At 45.8% G+C, this 23,848-nt stretch overlaps 1 protein-coding gene across 5 annotated transcripts in view; it reads right to left on the bottom strand.

Moving 5' to 3' along the window:
• Positions 1-23,848, bottom strand: part of vps13b (vacuolar protein sorting 13 homolog B) — a 249,181-nt gene that overhangs the window by 177,573 nt on the left and 47,760 nt on the right. For all 5 annotated transcript variants that reach the window (XM_018762942.2, XM_029245971.1, XM_029245972.1 and 2 more), the window contains exons 15-17: positions 23,414-23,608; positions 21,468-21,592; positions 10,211-10,395 (exon numbers count right to left, since the gene is read on the bottom strand). In XM_018762942.2, coding sequence (XP_018618458.1) covers positions 10,211-10,395; positions 21,468-21,592; positions 23,414-23,608 — 505 coding nt within the window. The remainder of the gene's footprint in view (positions 1-10,210; positions 10,396-21,467; positions 21,593-23,413; positions 23,609-23,848) is intronic.

Genomic DNA, 23,848 nt, shown 5'->3' with positions numbered 1-23,848 from the left:
GAGGCCGGTGGGGTCAAGCCGTCCGTCGGGCTCCCACAGGGCTCCCCTCGCAGCTGGAGTCACCATCCCACAAGCCCCCCCTCTCCCGTCGAGAAAGTAACGCAAAGCCACCAATTTGCTGGAAAACACTTGAGGAGTGCACCTCTCAAACGCTTGTCCCGCTCCAGTCTTTACCGAACTTTTTTTTCCTTTTTACATTTAAGGCGAACATCTGTCGACATGAAAGCCATGTTGTGCAAATTCCCGCATGTGACACGCTCTCCGGGCTCCGGCTGAACAAAGGAACAGTGTCGGGTGGAAAACGCTGCAAGCGTCCGGCTCTACAGCCCCACACTGGATGATGTGTGTGAGGGCCTCGGTCTCTCTGAGGTTGCAGCTTTCATTTCACTTCATGAAATGTAAAATGCATCACAAAATACCAAAGCTGGCAGGGGAGAAAAGGAACTGCTGAAAACACTTAAAACGAACCCAATTACCATAAGAAATCCCAATAAAAAAATATTATATTAGCAGTTAAGCCACACAGTCTAGGACAGGACAGATCTGGCAGAATTTTTAAAAATATATTTAAATTTATTCACTTACATGATGCTCTTCTCCAAAGCGACAGTGCTCAGGTACTTACAATTATTTACCCATTTATACAGCTGGGGAATTTCACTGGAGCAATTTAGGCTGCTTGCCCAACCATACTACAACTGCTGGAGGGATTCGAACTTGCAACCTCTAAATAGAAAGCCAGAAGATCTAACCACTACACTACCACTTGTATTAATTCATTCAGCTGAGTACATGTACACAAATGTATACAAAAGGTTGTATACTAACATATTTACAATGGTTTACTCATTTATACAGCTAGTCAGTTCATCCTATTTCAATTCATATTACACACCTTAATCAAGGGGGAAGCAGCTGACAGTGGTATTCAAATATGGGTCTTTTGATAGCAAAGCAACAGCAAAAGTCAATACTGTGCCTGCTGCTCCTATCTATTAGGTATTATACTACTGCGCTCCTCCGTAACAGTCTGTCTCCAGTCCCACATGTCGGCCCTTGGGGGGAGTGGTGGTGACGGGTCGTGGAGGGTGATCTATAACTCGCCACTGCTTGCAACGTCCTCAGCGTAACACTAAAGAGCCCAAGTGGTCATGTTTCCAGGTTAAACGGGAGCTGACCCAGTTAGCAATGCTGCCGGCCCGGCGCACGTGATCTCAGCAAGGCTTGTGGATCGGGACCCTGCTCCCGGTGGAGAGACTCTCTTTGGGAACTGCTTTCCAGACGCTGGGTAATGCCGCTGTGACATATTTGGCCGCTGAACTCGGATGAGAAACAGGGGCATCTTTGAAGCCGCAGCCAACGGCCGCCATGGCACTTCGCTCCAAAAGGAGAGAAGCGGAGCGTCAAGCAACAGCTAATGACATTAAACCAGCTGCCCGTGTTCCCTTAATGGGTCCGGGATCCCTCTGCTGGAAGGCGGATAAACAAGAACCCTCCTATCCATTAATAATCCAAAGATGGTTATTCATCTCCCATCTTAGCAGCTTCTGTGCACGCAGCACGCCCTGCGTCGCCTCCTACGGTCCCGGCGCGCGATGAAAGCGCCGCAAAGCTATCTGCACACTCGGCAGTAATGCTCCTTAAGAGGGTGCAAACCAAACTTGTCTGCGTTTTCAACAGCAAGAAGCCAAGTCAGCAGAACTGGGAGGGTTACAGGCAGACCGCATTTCACTGATGTGAGAGTTTAATTGGAGCTTGCCTGGTGCTGAGGATCCAGCGGAGCACGTTTAATGTCATTAACGTCTCATTTCACGCTTTAGCAACACCACTCTGTTGTGTGATGGTATCGTGGAGCGGTGATTGCGGTGATCTGTTCCATTCAGTGTGGAGTTTAAATATCAAACATATCAACAGTCCAGAGGCTTTATTCCTCCTCTTGTTCACCGTCAGCAATATGTAAGACACAACAAATAATTTGTCTTTTCACTTGTCACGTGGTCTTTAACAATTAGCTGCTGCATATCACCCAAAAACATCCTTCCTTCCATTATAAATTACTACTTGTCCCATGCAGGGTCACGGTGGTCCAGACCCTATCCTGGAAGCACAAGGTAGAAGGCAGGGTCCACTCCATATGGGAGAGTAGTCCATCACAGGAACAACAATATATGCATCTGGACTCAGGACATGCAAACGCCACACAAACTTAGCCATATCCAACCCCATGTCTGAACCCACAGCCCAGGAGCTGAGAGGCACCAGTGCTACCTCTTGTGTTATTCTAAAAATAAAGTGAAATTCAAGCCAGTAAAACATACCACAGATAAAGACAGCCGTGTGATAGGTGGCGCTGGGCAACGGAGGAACGATAGCAAAGACTTTAAATCATTAAAAGCCATTGCTGATACTGATGGCATTCATCGGAAACTCTTCCTCGGACCTGCGTACGAAGCGCTGAACCTGGAAGAAATGGTCATTGTCCAAGTAATGTGCCCAAAAAGTCTAGTGTGCACAGCCGCCATCACACAGGGGAATTAGACTCTGACTTCCCAGGAGCTGGGAGGAGGGACTTCATGTACAGTCATCTTTTCTTTTAACAGGGAGGCTGTATACCCTTCATTACAGGTCTTTACCCATCACCCCCTGCTCTGCATGGAACCATCCCATTACTCCAACATGCTTTGTGTCACATTTCATTTCACATGATGGAATGTGCTTCCCTTCTGAGCAAGATTTTCTTCACTTGCATCTTTTTGTGTGTGTATCGTCTTTCTGCAGGCCAGGCCCACTCCACATGGGCACTCTGGTGGTGAGAAATGCAGAGTGATGGTGATTAATGACACCCCCCCGTCTCCCTCGATGAGCACGGAACATCACGGGACCAACCACAGAGGCAACCGCAGGGACTGGCCAGCTGTCCATCAATGCACCCCCCCACCCCACCCCCCTTTATGTAAATCCCTGTAACTATATGTGGCGACGTGCAGCAGCAGCAGCAAACTGTTTTCCAGCGTCTTATAGTATAAGCTCATGGGGGGGGGGGGGGGCGCGTGTTGGGGAGGTGACACGAACCAGGCGTGTCTTCAGGGGACCAGGGGATGGGGGAGGGGCTTTTTTTTACGTCTGGACTGACTTAAAACGTCATCTTCCTCGTGGAGGAGAAGCCGGCTGTGGCCCATTGAAGTTTTCATTGAAAAGAACGGTTTCGAGTTCCCTAAAGATTTATTTACCTATTGTCTCGTGCCGACACCAGCTTTCCTTTTATTTCAAGAGGTCGCTTTTAAATGAAAAGTCAGTCCACTTCTTTTTTACCCCGATGTCAATGCGTGAAGCAGACATGCAGACGTGCATAAATTCCAGAAAAACCAATAAGATACCTCTTCAAAGAACGGGCGAGACTTGAGTGAGAGGCCTCTCTGCACTGAAACAGACGTCTTTGGCTTTCCATTAATCATTTTTTTCCCCACCATCTGACAATCAAGATGAAGCACCCCTGCTTAGTTTAAAATAATTCTTTCCCCTTTTACGTCGTGCAGTAAGTGCTTTGGCACGCATGGCGAGAGGACTCCGTTTCCGTGGGAACTGTGACTGTCACAAAACAGTGGAAGTGGGGCAGTGGGGACCGAAGTGTTTTAGATCAGTCAGTGGAGACCAACCAGAGACTGAACTTAAATTAAGTTAAATTAAATGGCAGGGGAGGGTGGCAGCCACTGGTACTTGGCATCCGTATTGCTCAGTTTTTCATCAGCTGGCATCACTCTGTGGAGAAAAGGGCGTTATAAAAACTGAATGGAATTAAACAGCACACACCACCTCGGCTGTGCTTCGACAAGGACAGGGTTGTAAGAATCAACTGTCGCCAACCTTTCTGCCTGTCTGCTGTCCCCACACAAGCAAAATAATGCTCAGCTATTACCATTACATTTTGCAGGGTCAAAAATAAAAAATGCGTAGAGACTTGCGTCAGCTCCATACAAAGAAGATCAGAGGGAGTACTGACGCTTAAAATATGACGCCATATTTTTTCATGTGAAACAAAAAAAAAAAAAAAAAGGCCGAAAAGCACAAAGTTCTGGTAACAGGCTTTTAAGCAATTCCATTTGTTTCAATGAGACCTGAAATATTGACGTGAAGAAAAAACAAGTAGAATTAAGATATTCTGGCATAATAATGATTGTGTTTTCTTTGTAGAAAGGACACCAAAGCTAAGTAGTGCAAGGCTTGAGAAAAAACAAAGGATTGTTATAATAGCGATACTGTGTGAGTCTTGGGCCATTATCAAGATTTCATAAATGGTGCACAGTGACAACGGAGGCCTCGTGTCTCCACATGTTCCCATCATCGTTTTCCTTAATGTCTCGAACGTGCTCAAAGGGAGCACAACGTGGCCTGAGCAATTAAGATGCCAAAGGTGTGGGGGGCAGGGCTGTTGCTGTGTTTTCTGAAGTGCTGCTTTTCTACTCCAGCCCAACACTTTTCTTGTTCACCACCTGGTAGGACCGTGTAAGCGGGACACCATCTGGGGCAACGGCGGCGTTTGCGGTCAGGTAATGGTCACGGCGAAGAAGGCAGGTGGCTCATACATCACAACGGACCTTCCCCCTTTCTCCTGGCTTTGCTGTGCAACAGCTCAGTCCTCAAGGGAGTCTCGGAAATACAGAGAATTGCGGCTTTCGTCCTTACTTCTGCACCTTAGTTTCTCCTTTCCTTGGTTCCTGCCGAAAAAGCACCAGTGATGCGGTTCAACCAGAAGCTCTTACAGCACCCCACATGCTTAAGATATATGGGTCTTTCTCCCATGTCAGATGTTACCTTCTACAACTTGGCCAAGTGGCTAAATTAAAACAGAAAGCCAATCGCACGAGGAATTTCCATCCTGGACATGTTTAAAAGAGGAAGAACATCCCAAATCATAGATCATTTATAATTAGTCGTCTGTGGGTTTTACTTTTGGTGAATCTCCGTGTCGTCTCAGCATTTTACAGCAATGCCACAGATGAAAGGCAGCAATGGCGCAAGCTCATTTCTTCTGATCAAGGACACAAAGTAAACCAACACCACTTGCATCAAACTTCTGTTCCACTTTGAGAAAGGAATATTAATTAAATCAAACATCTGTGAAGTTATATCCCCTGAAGTTAAAACCAGCATGTCGTCCTCAGTTTGTCAAGCGGTGCCGCCAGAGCTTGGCTAAGGCTGGGACAGGGAAGGAGCCTTCCAAACAGCACCAGGGGCCTAGCCATGGACTCTTCAGGCAAAGCCCAACGGACACTAGCCCTCCCTCCCGACTTGCGAGAGGTCAGAGCTCCCGGCTCTGAGGTCGGCGGTTAGCTTGGGAGGAGCAGTGGACAGGATGTGTGGCCTTCCTCCTGCCAACCACATGGCCTGGCAGCTTCTGCCCCTGGGGGAAAGGGGATGGTGGCTTTTGTACAGGCACAATTTGGCTAAACTAGTCTCCTCATATCTACAGAATACCAGCTAATTATTCTAAAGGGTGAAAAGTCTGATACAACCCTATCACTGGGTATAGAACGTGACCCGTGCTCCATTTCTACAACTTCTCCCTAAACAAAGTAGCCTACTGGAATACTGGAGCTTGGCTCAGAACTTACTACAAACAGTTTAATTAATGTAGAACAGTACACATTTTAACCATCTTGTGATATTATACATGCTTCACAGTCTGTTCTATATAATAGCTCACTGTCTCAAGCTACTGGTAATTTAATGACTATTACTGATGGGCAGAAAATCTTTTCCTTTAGCAAACTGATATGTACATGTTGCAAAACAGACATGCTATTTAAGTTATAAACCATCAAAAGCACTTAATATCCAGACATCATATGACATCCATTTACTTCATGTAAATAGTTACAATTTCCAGATTATCATTCTATTGACTAAACATGAACAAATTCATTCAGTCGCTCAACTGGTGTCTTTCAATTAATGCCACATGCGAGGAAACTGGAGCTCTGGAAACTGGGCAAAGTATGTGCTCCAGAGAACAATGCAGATCAGCCAAGGAACAGCCATGCTGGAAGAAAGAGACAATAATCGTGGCTGAGGTCTCTGGAACCCAATGGCTAAGTAAAATGAAATCTCGTAGCAACAGCTAACTGTGGAACCAAGCAAAATCTGTGACAAACAATGCAGCCAATCAGAAACAACAAGAGCCAACATTGAACCAATCAAAAAAGCAACAGCTAATTATGGAGCCAATCATCTCACTAAAGTTTGCATCACCTCACCTCAACCCATCCTCAATGTTGTACATGATCACTTAGCTATTCAATGATTTTTCTTATTTATCTTCATTTTGCTGCTGTATGTACATTTACATTTATTCACTTAGACACTTTTCTCCAAAGCGACTTACAATGGATACTATGTAGTGTTACTAACCCACACACCTTATTCACCAAGGTGACTTACACTGCTAGATACACTACTTACACTGGGTCAAACATCAATACATCAGTGGAACATACACACTCTCTCTGTCACTCACACAGTATGGGGGAACCTGAACAGCATGTCTTTGGAGTGTGGGAGGAAACCAGAGCATCCAGAGGAAACCCTCGCAGACACGGGGAGAACACGCAAACTCCACACAGACTGAGTGGGGATCGAACCCACATCCTCTCGCACCACCCAGGTGCTGTGAGACAGCAGCCCGACTCACTGTGCCACCGTGCCGCCCATGTATGTATATATGTATGCATGTATGTACATATGGCGTGTGTTCATCTGTTGTATTTTGTATGCTGCAGTCGAATTTCCCTCAGGGATTAGTAAAGTTTGATTTATTCAAAAAAAAAAAAAATCCTTCATACATTCATTTAATCATTCATTCAAAATGAAACCGCTAACAATGGAGGCAGTTGGAATCAGCAAAAACTCAATAAAAAAGTCAATCGGAAACGGTGACAACAAAAGCCACTCAGGAACAACAAGCTGAACGCAGTTGGCAACAGTCAAAAATGGAGCCAGTTGGCCAGAACAACTTAACTGAAACTACTGGGCATTAACTTTGAGAAAAAAATAAAATGGCATGACAGATGAAACCTTCATTCAATATTCAGGAATAAAACACATGTCATTCTGTTGATGGACCTAAGAGTGAACCTGAAAAGGAATGTGTTGAAAACCTTGACAATAAGAGTGTAGTCCTGTCAAGGCCTGTATTTCAAACATGCAACAATCAGCGAGGAATGGCGTTGGCATTTAAAATCTTTCAAGCGTAAAGTTGGCTTTAATGAGATGTTGACATTTAATGGAGAACATTATAAAAAGTTATAAAATATGCTTTCTTCCACTGCAATTAAAAAAAGCTAAAAGATGTGGTAACCAAGAATTTGATTATTTTATTTACTCACATTCTGGAAAAACAAAATATGATTTCTCCCAAAGCTTTTATAACAGAGAATGTAAGATCTGAACTGAATAAATGAAAACATTTCCATGATGATGTTAACTTACATATCCCCTGTGGTACCCCTGTTCTCTTCCTCTGATCAAACCGCAGCTGAAAAACGATCCGAGGCATTACGAGCGCTTACGGCCAGTATCCAGCTAGCTAAAACAAGAAGACTCTTCCAGGGTTTTTTCCCCTCCCCGTACTCTCCACAAATGGAATCACATGGTGAAACTCCACAGCTTTCTTCCCTCTTATTTTGGGAAACACTTAAGCCTGTCAGTACCTTGATATTAAACCCTATCCCTCCCCCAACAAGTAGGAAGTCACCCCTCAAAGAAAAGGGCGAAACGTCTGTCCGACCCTTTGTAACCAAGGGGCAACTCAACTTGAGTGTTGTCAGCTACACGGCGATATGAAACACCTTCCCCTATTGAACAAACCACTTCACAAGTAGAGGAGAGACTAAAACAACATTTCAAAGCTCGCGCTTGCAATTCCCAAGTGCGAGATAAAATGCGTGGAGGTTTACGAGATCAATTTAATCTGCTTAAAGCTTGTTTTAAATACAACCAGTTGAAGCCTTTAAGTTCCTGCAGTTCAAATGGAGCAAGAGGGACCTTCTTTTCCCAACAGTGGAAAACAGTGTTCCTGAAAAGAACAGTTTTATAACGCAGGCCCTGACGGCGGATCAGTATAAGCACTTAACATTTATTTAACCCAATATAGTCTCAACATTTAACAATCGATGGCTTTAACGACCGTAAAATAAATAGCGCTGCTTTGAGTAGACATTCATCAGGAGTTACCGCTTCGGATTTTTACTGGCACCCATGTGGGGAAAGGCGAGCAGGAGAGCGGTCCAGGTCCCATCAAGATGTTACAGCGCGGACACAACCGCAGCCGCCACAGGAACCAAAGTTATTCGGCAAAGTTCACAGGGCAGCCCTCAGCCACAAACGCGGCCTGCTTCGCCCAACTCCGGGAACCTGCAGCTGCAGACGAATGGGCTGAACCACAGAGCGCTTGGGCACCGCTCCGTACAACTGCTCCCTTTCGCCACTGCCATTGTGAGAGGACGTACGCGCCTGTAAATATCAAGTACCTAATCAGGCGGGAATGCTGGCACACAAATTCTGAACTACATGTGGTGCAATTCATCTGTTAGAAAGGAGAGACATGTTCTTTAAGGAATGAAGGAGGTAGAAAGCTATGCAGCACTCTATGCGCTTTGAATATTTCATATTTTTTCAATTATGCTGCGTTCTAGTCATTGCAAAGACTCTTAAAGCTTCCTTATGGGGCTCAAGAAATGCATATTAAAATACTCCCAGATCTCTTACACAGAAGACAATATGTTGTAACTGGTATTTGCCTAAATGACTCATCCGTGCAGCTGCCTTGGTGAGTGTGATTTTGGCCGTACAGTGTTCGTGTTCACCGCCATTACCCATTATGTTGTCTATCCACTGTGTGTGTGTATGGGCAGCAGAGTGGTTAGAGCTGTCACCTACAACTTGAAGAATCCAAGTTCAAATGTCACATCCTGCCATGGTGCATTTCACCAAAGTACTTACCCTGAACTGAAACAGTAAAATTTACTCAGCTGTATAAATGGGTAAATCACTATACCTAGCTTAACATTTTAAGTTGCTTTAGAGAAAATTGTCAGTTATATAAAGAAATCTAAATGTACAATTTACAACTGATGTTTCATGTCATGCGATAACGTCCATTGTCAACAACCGCTTGTCCCGAGTGTACAATATAAAATATAGCCTATACATTATTACATAAAATTTATATGTTATATGTATATATGCATGATTTACAATTTTTTTTACACTATTATTTGGACCATATGGTGTCAATGCTTCTAACTGCTTCTTTTCTGGCTTATTCAGGACCAGAAACCAAGAGGAACATTTGACTCCACTTCACCAGAGGCCTATTTAATAAAAAAGGTAGCTTTTCCCAGCAAACATTGACAGCACACACAACAACATGACTGCAGCGAGTTGGAAAATCCCGGCCCTCCGGGAGCTCGGTCCAGATGCTACCGTCATGAGAAAGCTACCGTTTTATTGAACTCACACTTTTTTTTTTTTTTTTTAAACTAGGCTAAATTCATTATTCAACTGTCCAGGCATCCTGGAAGCATGCAGGGGCGTTAACGTGGTTTGAGGGCAGAGCAGCACACAGCGGTTGATTTGAAAAGCTCGTGGGCAGATGGTCTACTAGAGCCAGTTCCCTGGGAACCCGTCAGCAATCCCCCCTCCTTCCAATAGGGACAACTTTGGCTTTAGGAGCATCTTTAAGGAACTCAGCAAGGCTTAAGTCCCCCAAAAACCTTACAAGTTCATATTTTAGGGAAACTTTTAGGAAAAGGTATTATTGATTATTTATCTGAGCCACTTGGCAAAATCAATTCAATTTATTTCTACAGAGCGCTCTTTTCTTGCAGTGACACATGTGGCAAATGTGATTTACAATGTTAGTTTTCTATACCAAGCCACGTACAATGACTTACCCAGTGACATGGGTAAACGGAGTGGAATACAGAATATGTTGCGTTGCGCTAACATTCAAAACGTGCCTGATGGAAATGAGGTGACAAGGAACAAACTTCACAGAAGGTCTTGGACTCTTTATATGTTTAAGGTGAATTTGCACTTCTTACCTTCAATCCATACATTGAATGAAGAGCAAAAAAAGGAAGATGTGAGACATGTGTACACATGCACACACAGAAAGAAAGAGGGAGGCCCAGGACTTTAGCATGGATGTTACCTGGAGCTTTGAAGACTTCGCTGAGTAGTGTTTCACTGAGCCCCGAGGAGGCTCCCCGTCCCAGGCTGTGGGTCCAGCTCTGGCAGATGGCCTGCAGCAGGACCGTCTGAGCACGAGTGGCTTGAACAGTGAAGTGAGGGAGTTCAAAAATGCACTCGGTGACAGGAACACTGGACCTCCTGCTCCTGCACAAACAGAAAAAGAGAGCCAAGCAGGTGAGCCAGAGCAGGAGCTGGGAGAGGAGCAGAGAGATGCTTCGTGGCCACTGACATTCGTGAGGCATCAGTTGGGGGGGGGGGGGGGGGGGGGGGGGCAAGTGTGTCCAGATCTGACACTATGGTTATTGGCGCCCCATGGCAAGTATCAGTTCGGCACTCATTACACTTCCACGCCTAAATTAAGAAAGATAAACATACGTATTTATAGCAAAAATATTATTTTACGATATAAAGACACATCATGAAGTAGTAAAAATATTTGACTTTCTAAAGTTTTTATGCAGTTATTATAACAAGTATGTGTACATTACATATGCACAGAACAAATTTCTACTGAAATTAAACATTTCTGAGACAAACTGAAAACTGGCTCAAAAACATACATTTTTAAGGAATTAAGTTTAACAATTAGGTTTATACGGTATTCACTTTGCAGACGAAGTTTAACGGCAAATGTTACCTACAAAGTTGCAACATTTCAATGGCCCAGGGCACCGATTCAACAGTTTTTACATAATATATAGGGCAGCAGATTTTCAGTTTTCAAAGGTATCTATTAATCAGCAAGGATTTAATGTTTTTTTTTTTTTTTTTTTTCAAGACTACAATTTATTTTTCAATTTAAGAAGTAAAATTTGGCACCCACAAATTTCAGTGCCCCAACAATTGCCTGGGTTCACCTAACCACAAAACCAGCCGAGTGCATCACAACAGTAGGTTATGGGATTCGACAGCAAACAGAACCAAAGGTTTCACCATTATGGAGAACGTGGTGTCCATTCCCAAACCGTGCAAATACCGAGGAGAGAACAAACATAGGTCAATAATGCCGCAAATGCAAATCAGTCAGCACTGGAGCCTATCAGCTATAGATAAGGAAACCAAAAAGTGAGTGTGTGCACCGAACCCCCAAAGCTGGAGCAGTCGAACGCTAGGTCCCTGGCACCATGCTCTCGAAATGTTACTCAGGGCCCATGTGCCACGAGCGGCAAGCCAGCGTAGACACGGGAAACTCCACTGCTCCCCTACAGCTCCAGCCCGCGTTTCTGGATAAACAAACCCAAGAAGCTCGTTTCAAAATGCGCCAGAACAACAAAGGCCAAAACCAAAATGACAAACACCAACCTGAACACATTCATCGTCCTCCTCCTCCGCCATTCAGAAGGGACAACAGCGCTGGCACACAGAGCCAGGCGCCACACGTCGAATGTTTGCTCCATCTCCGAGCACCGTGCAGTGCGGTGTACCACATGTAAACAGAAACACTGTGAAGGCCCGTCTCTCGGTTAGCAAAGAGATCGGCCGCCATAGAGGACGTCGGTGGTGGGTTTCTCCTCTACAGCTGCTAGGCTGCACCTCCTCTCTTCCTGTGCGTGCTCCCCACGGCTCGGTTGGGGCACAGCGGCACCGAAGGGCAGTGGGGCCGTGCCCTCGGCACCCTGCCAAGCCAGAGAACGCTCACTGTCTGAGGTCAGTCAGACAGTTTACCTCGGTCATTTACACCACAGTACGACTATATGAAATGTGCATTGGAGATTCTCGCTCTTTGTATGAAGCTGCAGTGACACACGGTGAAAATCATAAAAGTTGCTGAAAGGAGACAGTGAACTGTCAGAAACAAAATAAGACAGAAATCTACACTTATTCATTTAGCTGATGCTTTTCTCCAAAGCGACTTACAACGTTAAGCTACTTACAATTATTTACCCATTTATACAGCTGGGTAATTTTTACTGGAGAATTCAGGGTAAGTATCTTAAGTCAACAGTATTACAGCTAGGGGTGGAATTTGAGCATCAGATAAATGAACAAATGTAAATGTAGTTGTACTGTACACAGACAGCAAGGTTTTCATTTACCTCAATGATCTGGGAATTCTTAAGTCACAATGGCAAACCTAGTTCTCCTCCTCACATTCCAGCACGTAACAGCAATGTTTCATCTCCAATTTGTCCCCTCAAACCAAACAAAAGAAAAAAAAAAAAAACAAAAGCTTGAAAAAGAGTAAAGAGCGAGGGCCGACAACAACAACATTCCACATGCAGAGCAAATGTGTTCTAAAAGCCACTTCAATGGGAACTGGCAAGCGATGAAAGTCTGCGCCACTTTTCAAGTGTTTATAACGTTCGAGAGCCATTGCTGTGCATGTGGTCGTTTAAAACTTTAATTGTGCACCTGTATAAATTATTTACATATAATGCACTGCTAATGGCACCGCTCAGAATTTGACCTAATCGGAACCATGACTGGAGCGATGCTGTTTGGAAGACTAAATTAAGAAAAGGGTCTAACGGCACTTTTAGCCTGGCAAAGAACACATGCAAACCGTGTTCTGCATTTTACATCAGTCGTCATTATTTTTTCATCATCAATAACCACATAGGTCCAATGCAGGATCATGCTTGTCTGAAGCCTATCCTGGCAGCAGATGGTTTCGAGGCAGCGTACATCCTAAAAGGGCCACCAGTCCATCACAGAGTAATCACACACTGCAGGTTACAGTTCACCTGAAACACAAGACTTTGGACTGTGGGAGGAAACCAGAGCACCCGGAGAACGCTCATGTGAACATGGGATGAATATGCAAACTCCACAGAGACTGAACTGGATTTCAAGACAGAGCTCAGGTGCTGTGAGGCACCAGTGCTACCTGCTGTGCCCCTTTTCTGTTGTGTTTCACCAAAAAATGGTGCACATGGGTTTTAGGAGCAGTGACCTGCTTTGTGTCTGGAACACCAAAGATCCCACAGAGGTCACGCTTGTCTCTGAGTCACTGTAACTGTTCTGCAGGATATTACACCACAGCAGTAGGCCTCTGGATTGAGGCAGAAATAGAAAAAACGAAAAAGGAGGTGGGGTGTTTCCGTCACTGAAATGAAAAGCATGTTCCGCAGTCTTAAATTACATCCCCTACGCTCCCATTTCCCGGACGGCCCGGGGTCGATGATAATGCGAGTGAATGACAGTGCCGTTGCCCAAAACTGTGACCAGCACATGGATTCCCCCGTCACATACCATGGTCCCGCTCAAGGACACTGAGGAACACGGCCTGTGAGTCATAAACAGAATAACCAGTCCCAAGTGGTCCCTTCGGTCAGACGCGGTCGAAGGCGGCAATGAATGCTCACTCCGCTAGCCACTTCAATAGGCCGGCCGCAGGAAGACACTCGTTTGAAGATTACAACTGGTGTCGTGCCACATTCTGTAAAAAGTGGGTTAATGTTTCGCCAAAGGACGATAAAGAAAAGAAATTCTTGGCATAATCATTTTTCTGGGACTCAGATTTTTTTTCTCTTTTCCTTTCAGTCTCATGATTTTTGCTCCCATTTGTGCCGCACCATAATAATGAGCTGTGTTTCACTGGCTATTTTTAGCTACAAATGTGACGCGGTCTTGCCCTCGGGAGGAGGAGACCCACAATGAACGATCTTAACGCTGGAGGCCTGGAGACCCAGAGACCCTGGTTGCTCTGCCCCCTTTTACTAACCTTAAACTCGGGGGAAACTGGAAAAGTGGTTACAACTACTGAAGTCAGTACAACCTGAACATCTGCGAAGAGGAGGCTGTTTAAAAAAAGCACAGCTTGTATGTTATTCTCTCTAGGAAAATAATTCCTAACATGGTCAACAGAACAAGAGTGTCATTTTAATGAAAAATTTTTAAAAAAGCTGTTTGGAAAGACTCAATTTCAAACTTGGGGAAGGCAAAACTGGCAAGTCCCTGATTTGTACATCTGGGCAAAAATTAAATTAAAAATAAATCTTAATTACAGGGCAAGGCAAAAGCGCTGCGCTCCGGCTGGAGTGTAGAACTGGTGGAAAAACTGGCAGGCGACACGGAAAAGAGCAAGGGCACCAAAGTAACCGATCAGGTTTCTGCAACCTGCACGTGGAATTCCTCCTGTAACGCCGAATCCAAAACAATCTGCGCGTTTGTGTGTGGGGGTCACAGGGGAGCGAGGCTATGTTCACAGGTGCACTGTAACGGTGGCAACTCTTTCGCGGTCGTTTAACTCGGATTTGACGTTCGTCGGTCTTTCTTTGAAAGTCTGCACCTTTCCATGACTGCAAAACCGTCCCGGGGAGCAGCTGGACCGCGCGGTTTACACAGAGTCCCAGAATGCGAGCTTGGAGCTTACCGACTCTTTCCAAAATCTCCATTTTTGTTATTACTCATATCCTGTACAGTAAGAAAACGAGTCCCTCACTTTTTCCAAAATAACACAGACAGCCAGGAGTAAAAAGGGAGCGGGATGGTGTTACGGCTGCAAGGTACTCCGCTGCTGCTCACTCGAGTGAACATGTACCATAGGTTCCCGCAAACTGCAGCCTTACGCAGCAGGATGGTCCCCATGGGCCCACTTTCATTCTACCTTCATTTCAGGAGCAGACAAAATCAGTTGTACAACTCTAACTGGTTCCAATTTTTCTTTTCTTGAAAAGCCTGCTCGCGGCACAAAGAGGGACTGAAAAACGGGAGAGGGGTGCAAAGCCAAAGAGTGCTACCCCCATGACTGTGTAACCACCAGTAACATGACGAGGATCCCAAATGGGAAATGTAAAGCGGCAAAAGCGAAGAGCTCATTTCAAACACACAGGCACGCAACCTCCGAGTTGTTCGAGAAGGAGAATGAGTACGAGAGCAGGTTGGCATCTCCTGAGCGTCTCAGTTTTCCAACCCCTCAACAGCATCTAAAAAGCATCGGCTCAATAAAATCAAGCAAGGTAATCGTGCGTTTCAGCCCAGCTCTGCCCACAGAGCGTTTACCAGTAATTCCAAGGCTCTCAACGCTACAGTTAGATAAAAGCTTTGGCTGTCATTTCCCTTTTCCTCCTTCCCTCTTATCTGGGCGTGTTTACAAAGCAAACAGCGAAGTAAATCTAATCCGTAACTCCTGACATATTCCTCTAATAATGTCAACTAATAGATAACCAGGTCTACACTGACTTGAGGTGAGTCAACACAAATGCTCTATAAATCATTCATACCTGCTCTGCTCCCTCCCTAATCGCTCATGTAAACTCACCTTTTCGGCAGCATTGTTTTGTCACTATCGCCAGAGCTACAGATTTCAGGGACAAATGAGCTTCCAAAAGTGCTTGAAAATGAGGACTGATTAGCAAACGCCTGTCCTGCTTTTCTGTCCAGCGGAGAGAGATGCACTTGAGGGCCAAAGAGGGGGTGTCCGACTGGACTGTGGCTCACGCTGTTGAAGTGGCTGTCCTCGGACCTCCGTTTCCCCTTCTCTGAGTCCGGGGGGTCCCTATTGTGAGGGGGGGGGCTTCATTTCCAATGGCTTTACTAACAGAAATGATCTGATCAGGTCTCCTTCAGGAAGCAGGGGAGTCGGCTGAGAACCATCAACAGCCACGGAGCCAGAGGAAAAAAACTCACATGGAGAGAAATTAACCATGAAAAGTGTTTTGATTGTTGGTTATTTTTCATGTTTTTTTCCTTTGTAATTACCAGTTTCATTTATTAATCCTCCTCCTTAACACATGAATCGTTGCAGACCACGACCTTAAAACATCCGTGGCATTCCAAGCTCCTGAGCTGTGACAGAGACTTGTGTGATTAGGGGATCCTCTCTGTGGTTCCTCTCCCTTCGGTCGGAGTCGATTGCCTTCCGGTGAGGCATCCCCACCCAGCGAGCGAGCTGGAGTGCTGGACGCTTCATGTGGAACAGGCCTCCTTTCCATCCGTCCTCCACTGTCAAACCACAGCCTCATAAACTCACCAGAGTGGTCAACAGCTCACATGATTTCTCGCCTTTCATGTCTCACAGCAACTTTGTTTACCGCGATGTTAAAGAGCCCATATAGACCAAGTCAGGAAAACCCAGAGTTACTCATTAGCTTGTGTGTGGTACAACTGTCACACTTGGACATGGCGTTCTGTCTCTTCACTGACACTGCAAGGACAGCGTAGTGGTAGAACGTCTGCTAAGAGGAACCGTGAAACGGTTTGGGGTTCCACATAGGACACAGCCTGAGGGTTCGAGTCAAGCTTAGTCTGCGTGCAGTTTACATATTCTTGCCACATATGTGATGGTTTCCTCCAAATGCTCTGGTTTCCTCCCACAGTTCAAAGATGTGTGTTTGAGGTGAAGTGGTGACACTTTTGCTCCCAGCCTGCGTGCGTACATGTGTAAAACACTACTTTTTACACGAGGCAGATACTGGTAAGTAGACTATGCAGTGTCTCCAGCGACACACTGAGCAAAGACGGCAGCTAAATTTGAATGAACAACAGAAATAATAACAAGCTCATGAGACCAGACCTCAGACTACTGAAACTCAGACACATCCATTACAGGTTTGGCCAGCCAGAACATGACCTATGGGATCGAGAGACGTAACGGGAGAACGTGCCACGATGGTGTTCCATCCATCGCTCTGGCAACAAGGCAATCTGTCCCTTTCGTCTCTCATTCCTGGTCCCAAGAGCCCATCAATGAGGAAATTCAGTACCGCAAAACAGAAGAGGGACCGCTCACCTATTCAAAGCACTCGGAGGGGCCAAAATTAAATTTTATGCCTCGTAGACATAGCACTTATGAATGTAGAAAACCAACAGATGGGCACAGACTCTGGTAATTTGAGTCATATGGTATGTATAAACATATGCTAATGCATAAGAGAGTTTGGTAGGGAGGATTTAATTTTTGTTCCATTTTCATGTGATTTTCCATTCCTGCATAGAACATTACAGAGAGACTGAGGCAGTAGGAAGGAAAGTGGTCAAGGACAAAGATTAACCTGAAGGGTGTCAGTTCACATCTGGGTAGGGAACCAGCTGTAAGGGGTAAAGATATTTATACCTGAATTGCTGGTGTACATTCAGCTGTAATGGGTTTTGTTTTTTTTTATATTTTAAAACAAATAATAATAATGTGTAATGTTTGGCTTGTCAAAAGCCCAGCAGTTCAACATCCAGCTAAAAATAGAGCAAAAAGCATCAGACTTGTGGAGAAGGGCAAAAAAGCAAAGAGCATTCCAGCCTGGCCTTCTCTTGGATGGCCGATCCAAGTGGAGAACTCAAGGTCTCCTCGTACTTGAAGAAAGCGGTGGTGTCATGTGATGTCGCCTTTCTCCGCAGTCTTTTCTTTTTCTTTTGTTTCTTTGTTTGATGTATTTGTTTCTTCACCCTATGCCTGTGTTCAAGCACCCTGTGTCACTGCATAAGAAAAGTGCTCTATAAAAATAAACTGAATTAAATGTTGGCCCCGTGGACAGACATAAAGCAGGACCACCGCAGGCAGATGTTACAGAAGCGATGGAATACATCACCTCACTTTGAGCATTTTCAAATGCCTCATTATCTTCGTTTAGCTGTTTCACAGAAAAGGCGCTGGCCATTCTCTGCCTAATTTCCCTCGAGGATTTTTCTCCATCCATTTAACTGTGGTTTCCACAGCACGCCTTACGTTAGCCATTTCTTTAAACAAATATAAATGCAGTGGGACGAATTCAGGTCTCACAGAGAGTAATCGGTCAAAACGTGCAAATAGCTTAAAATAAAAAGGCATTCCATAGAGTATCTTGTTAAGAGGGACGGCACTGACGCACCTGCAGATCCAAGCTGCACAAACAAAGCGGCCATCAGAAACCAACGGGTCTACCGCGATGCCAATAAAAGCGCTCCATAAAAATGCTGCGGTGCTGAATGGTGGCCTGTGGCGACACCGACCCTGTGCTCACTCGGGGGGGGGACGGGACGGCACGCGCATTGCTCTCAGGTGCCTGGCCGTGAGAAAGCACAGCAGAGCGTGTAACGGTTCTCATCCACACAGGTGGCACGTGCTGCTTCCTCCCTCTTTTTACAGGGACTCCTTTCAGAGGGATAACAGGTGTAAGAGCCAAAGGAAGCAAGAGTTGTGGCAGGGTCCCCGTGAAGCTGGCAGCCCGTAGGCTGACTTTCATTAAGCCTAAGTAGGGCCTGGTGCCTTTCAGCTGTGCTCTAATTTACTGCAAGTGAAAGTTCATTTAACAGGACTTTAGCTTTTTTTAGTATACCGAGTAGTTAATGTGGGATCGTGGGCGGCTGATGGGGCGGTTATACCTCTCCTTGGTGTGGACAATTCACTCTCGATGGTAAATTTTGGCCCTCATTAGCAGTAGGTGGTGTTTATACAGCCATAAAAAGCTACCAAAGCTGGATGTGTGGTTACAGAGGCCCTTCGCTTTTGCAAAGGAAAGGCGTTAGTTTGGGAACCCAACAGGCCCTTTAATTCTGCTTTTCTACTCTGCTCTGTGTCACCAGCTCGCTGACATCCTGGGGGAGCTGAACCCTTCATACCTGCTCAAGTTGTACAGTCATGATGTTCATGAGTTCTTGAGTATATGCACAGTTTCTCAAAATAACTCATACGTCATCCTGCAACCACAGAAATGGGTTATGTTTTTCCATAACCACAGTTAAATCATGTAAATTCATATTAGCTGTTGTATTCTGAGAAGCAAAACACCTAAAGGGACTGCATCTATGCACTTCGTGCACCGTGTTAAGGATGCCTACAATGGCTCCGGCAAAAACTCCCCATTGCTCGACGGCTCAATTCCAGCCAAGGAAAAAAAGCTGTTTGACATGCATAATAATTTAGACATTTCCATTAATTACTTTAGCTGATGCCATTTCCCCCAAAGTGATAAACAACTCACAGTAAACTGAAGTGCATCACCGGCAGGTTAAGAACTTGAGACAGAGACAGAATTATTAGGGGACAGCCTGTCTGCCAGATACCATGATTTTGATGCTACAGAAATGATACTTAAACAGCAGAAACACAAACAGTCATAGCAGATGTTGTTGGACTCATTAACATGAGCTACACCCACCCTATGTGAACTGGCAGCCTGAAGGTAGCGTGGTCACACTGGTGTCTCCAGTGTCAAATGATTCCCCATTACCTGCCCTTTACTATTGAAGAAGTGGAAGCCCCAACCCAGCAACCTGCAAAACAGACAAAAGGACGAGGACAACTGCAGCTTAAAGGCAGCTTTTGTTTTGGGAGCGACCGCCTCTCTCTCCCGTCCACCTAACTAATGCAAAGCTGGAGAGCAGCATACTTGGGCTAAAAGAACATGACATTGTTGAGGAAGTGACATCACTTCTGAGAGGTGCCCAAAACAAACACAAATAAATTAAATTAAATACCACCACCTGGTGGTGTTTCTGTTTATCCAGCGAGACCTGGTTTTGCGGTGCTTGGGAGGGACTGGCTCACAGCTCGGCCGAAGCCGTCATCCCCCCGACGAGCTGTCAGGACCCATTAGCGGCCACCTGAGCAGAAGCCTTTTCCCATAGGGATAACTTCGAAAGCGGGACTGGAAAGCAGAACACACCAGTCTGACATGGGAAAAGGGAGATTTTAAAAAAAGAATAAACCAGTTCCTTGTGGCCTTTTTATTTTTCATAATAAAAAAAAAAAGGGGGGGGGGGTGTCAGCAGCCGATTATTACATGAAGGTGATCGGTGTTTTAGCTTGGAAAGGAAAGGCTTCCAAGAGAAGCACAAGACAAGAGCTGTCAAAAGTATTGAAGAAAGGTTCGGCAGCTTAAAGAAGGGAAATTTCCTAAACTAGAAACTGGATGAGGAAACTTTCTACCTGGGATATGACAAAGAAAAAAAAGACCAAAAAATGCTGCTGCTAATAAAAGAGACATGTGCTGAACGCATGTGGAGGAACAGTCTGATCTCCATCATTGACGCTACGTCCAACAGCAAAACCCTCTATCTATATACTTAAAACCAAAGGTATGTAAAGACATATGAAACACATTTTTCGATGTCAAACTGCCTTTGCTAGGCTTCTCAGAGTTATTGAGTTTGCTGGCACAGTGCACAAAGACAAACAATACCACAGCCATTACCCTCCATTGTTTTCAGCAGCTCTTGTGAAAGCAGAAACAACGTGTGTGTGATGTCTGATTTTGCCATTAACTGGCAAATGATGGCCAAGGCACTGCTCCATGGGGCTGTGCGCTGGCGAGCATCGGGCTAGTTGGGAGGTCTGCAATTGTCCTGCTCAGCCCAAAGGACAAAGAAAAGACAGAATTTATACATGCGGCTGAAATGTTTTAGCAGCAAAAGACAGATAAAAGCACTACACACAACTGTGCTCGTGTGCATGTGTGTGTCTGCATGTGAAGCACAGACTGAAGCCAGTACAGGTCTGGTACCATCTGACAGGAACCCGGTTGGAGCCTGAAAAGTAAATTGGGAAGGCATCTGCAAGGCACACATATTGTTTCTACCCACTCCGCCCACATTCACCTGGCTCCACCCCCTGCCGATCCCAGCTTCAGTAAAGCTCTGTGGGACACTCTAAAAGAATCGTTTTATTGAACTTGGTTGGCGCGAACAGTGAGAGCACTGAACCTAATGCTTTACATTCTGCAGGATTTTAGAAACCGTCTGAGAATCCGTACCGTATTCCCCGGAGACACAGCATTTTTCTCTTTTCCCCCCAAACCGCTGTGATGGCGTACTCATCCATCACGTCAAACCCGTCGCTTCGCCTGCAAAAGCTGCTCGCTGTCTCCACGGACCCAAGACAGATTGTCCCCAGTGCAGCTCCCAGAAGAACACGGGTAATTTCACCCCGATGCCAGCAAACTGAATCCATGCCCACCACAGGGGCACGTCCTCCGAGCGCTTCGTTCTGCACTGCCATCCAAACACACACCCCTCTGCCTTGGGAACAAGTGCCACAAATCCATGTTTTTCTGCAGCTCCAATGTCAAACAACATATATGTTAAGTTTCATTTACAGCACCCTTAAACACAGTGATTACAGATTCAAGGACCAAAAGGTTATCAATGCAAGTCTTGCTCTCATAGCATTGGAAAAGGTACGGACTGAACTGCTTCAGTCAAAAATACAGAGATGCATAAATTAATACTTCTAAAAATTTTATAATCTGTCCTTTTCATTGGGTAAGGCACCTGAGATGAAAAAAGTAATTAATCAAAATGGAGATATTAAGTATCATTAGTGTGTATGTGAAGACAATGGGGTTATGGACGTTCACACTGACCAGAGGGCCGGCAGCCGGAGCAGCTTGCCATACAGTGCAGTGCTGAAGGAGGGAATGATGGGAGTGAGAGGCAAGAAGCATCCGTTGCTGTCCATGGAGGTCAGTCCTGCTTGGAAGCCAAACACCTGGAGGAGGGAGAGGAAGGACAGGAAGAGAGGTGGTGAGGGACACAATCAGTGTGTCTGACTCTGCTTTGGTGACCTCGTTCGTGCCGGGACCGGACAAGCCACCAGCAGCTGGACGGGCCTCCCAGTGGCCGGTCACAGTGCAACAGCTGTGCTGAGCAAAGCTGGGGCTCGGTGCAAACCGGGGGCCAGGGACAGACGCAAGCGGGAGCCGTCCATGATTCATTTCACATCCAAGAGCGGAGCTGAGCACCGAACAGGGAGCGAACAACCATTTTCACATTGCATCATTCCAAAAGCTGCCCTTTAACGGACCAGACAAAAACGTCTTGCTTAGAACAACTTTTACTGTGCAGTACACATCACGATAAACGGTGGCCTAATGGCATCGGGACAACAATGGGGCCGTGAAGAGAAAACAGAGAGGAAGAAGGGGGTTGTGAAGAGACATTTCTGATCCCCAACTTGCTATCTGTTTGTTTAGGTAAATGCCCTTGCTCTTCCAGGTCACCATCCAGGGTGCTAGGGGTTCAGGGAGCATCTCAGAGACAGCGGATCAGAGGTCGGCATGACACTCCAGAAGCATATCCCCTCCAAGGCTCCACTGCCTGTTTGCCTCCTTATCACCGGGCCGCTTGGCTCTACGACCGCATCCAAGGATGGGGGTGGAAGTGACCCCGAGGGGCTGAACATTGACCCCACAGTGACCCGCAGATAAGCACCTTCGCTGCACCTGGTAAACGTCCCAGCCTTAGAAAAACACAGCCTGGCAGCCCACAACTCAGAGAGGTGCAGCAGAGGACCTGCATCGGGGTCACGGCAAATAAAGCACCTTTCCGACGCAGAATCTCTCCCTCCTGCCCAAGGAAGGGAGGGATCTCTTTTCCCTCTGACTACTAAGTCACTATGGAGAAAAGCAACTGCAAAATGACTAAACGTACATGTAAATGTAAGGAGGAGTCGGCAAACAGCCACTGCTCACAACAGTGTGAACCTTTCCAACTCCTTCAGGCTTTTATACTTCGCAGAGAACGAAAGCGCCAAAATTAATCTCAGAGAAGTCCTCTTCGAAGGGCATAAATAATCCTTTAAAATGCCTGCTCAAATTCGATCCCCTCTAGGTTGGGAGCGGAGACCTTTAAAAGGACAAACAGCGCATCTGTGGCCCATAAACAATGCCAGCGTTGAGCAGTATTATACTTCCTAAGCATAAACACCTGTCTCTGCAAACATGTGCTCTGTAAGCAACACCAGTCTCCCTTTACAAACTACAGAAGGTCCTTCCACGGTGCTGGAAAAATGTGGGCGTTCAAACAATAACAGCGCGTCGAGCGATCCAGCAGCACTTCATTACAAACAAACCCAAGTGGAGCGATCATGCACTAAAAAAGCCCAATATCCCCCACGTATTCTGTTACAGCGCTATTAATCTTTCAAGGGCTTTGGATTGCTTTAATTACGGAACAAAAATACCTACATCTTTGTATTGTTTTTTTGAAAAAATCTGACAGAGGGCTGATTTTGGGTCACATGTGGCCCGGTTCTGGTGATCTTTCGGTTTGCTCTGTGCTGCAACCCTGGCGGTTCTCAGCCATTCCTGCACAGCTGCTCTTGCGGTTAGTGACCGCTGACGAGTGCTCTGCAACGTGTGTGTGTGTGTGTGTGTGTGTGCGCACTGAACTTGTAGACAGAATGCCAAAAACCCTACGTAAAACATAAGGGATGTTACGTCCAAGAAGTGACACCCTGCAAGGACACGGTCCATGCGGGGCACTGCACGACAGACATTTTGACAGAGGTGGTCTGAAAGAGTGTGTGTACCTTGAGGTAGCAGTGGGCGTAGCAGTGGTGAAGCAGGGTGTCAGACGGTTGGCTCAGACTGCTCACGGTGCTGACCAGCTCAGTGGCATACATGGGCACCGAATGCTCCAGATTCACTTTGTCCACCAGGACACGCACGGCAGGCAGCGGCCGCACCGGTTGGAACACAGGTGCATTGAGCTGGGCTGCTGATGCCTATGAGGCGGAAACACACACATCTGTATAGTCTGCTTCACTGCACCAACAAGCCTAGGAGAGATTCTGGTGTCACTACCATCGACATCCATCCACCACTTTGTGTATTTCGTGTCCTGTAAATATTTTCTATTTGGCTTTTGACACAAATATAGGCAGAGTACTGTACAGTTAAGGTGAAGGTAAAAATTGGGACAAGTTAAATATTTATAAAGCTCTTTCGAGTTGCTTGTAGGATCA

Source organism: Scleropages formosus, chromosome 18 (genome assembly GCF_900964775.1).
Source record: "Scleropages formosus chromosome 18, fSclFor1.1, whole genome shotgun sequence".
Taxonomy (NCBI): Eukaryota; Metazoa; Chordata; class Actinopteri; order Osteoglossiformes; family Osteoglossidae; genus Scleropages; species Scleropages formosus.
Note: the sequence above shows the minus strand (reverse complement) of the source record. Positions and strands in the feature narration are given on the sequence as shown.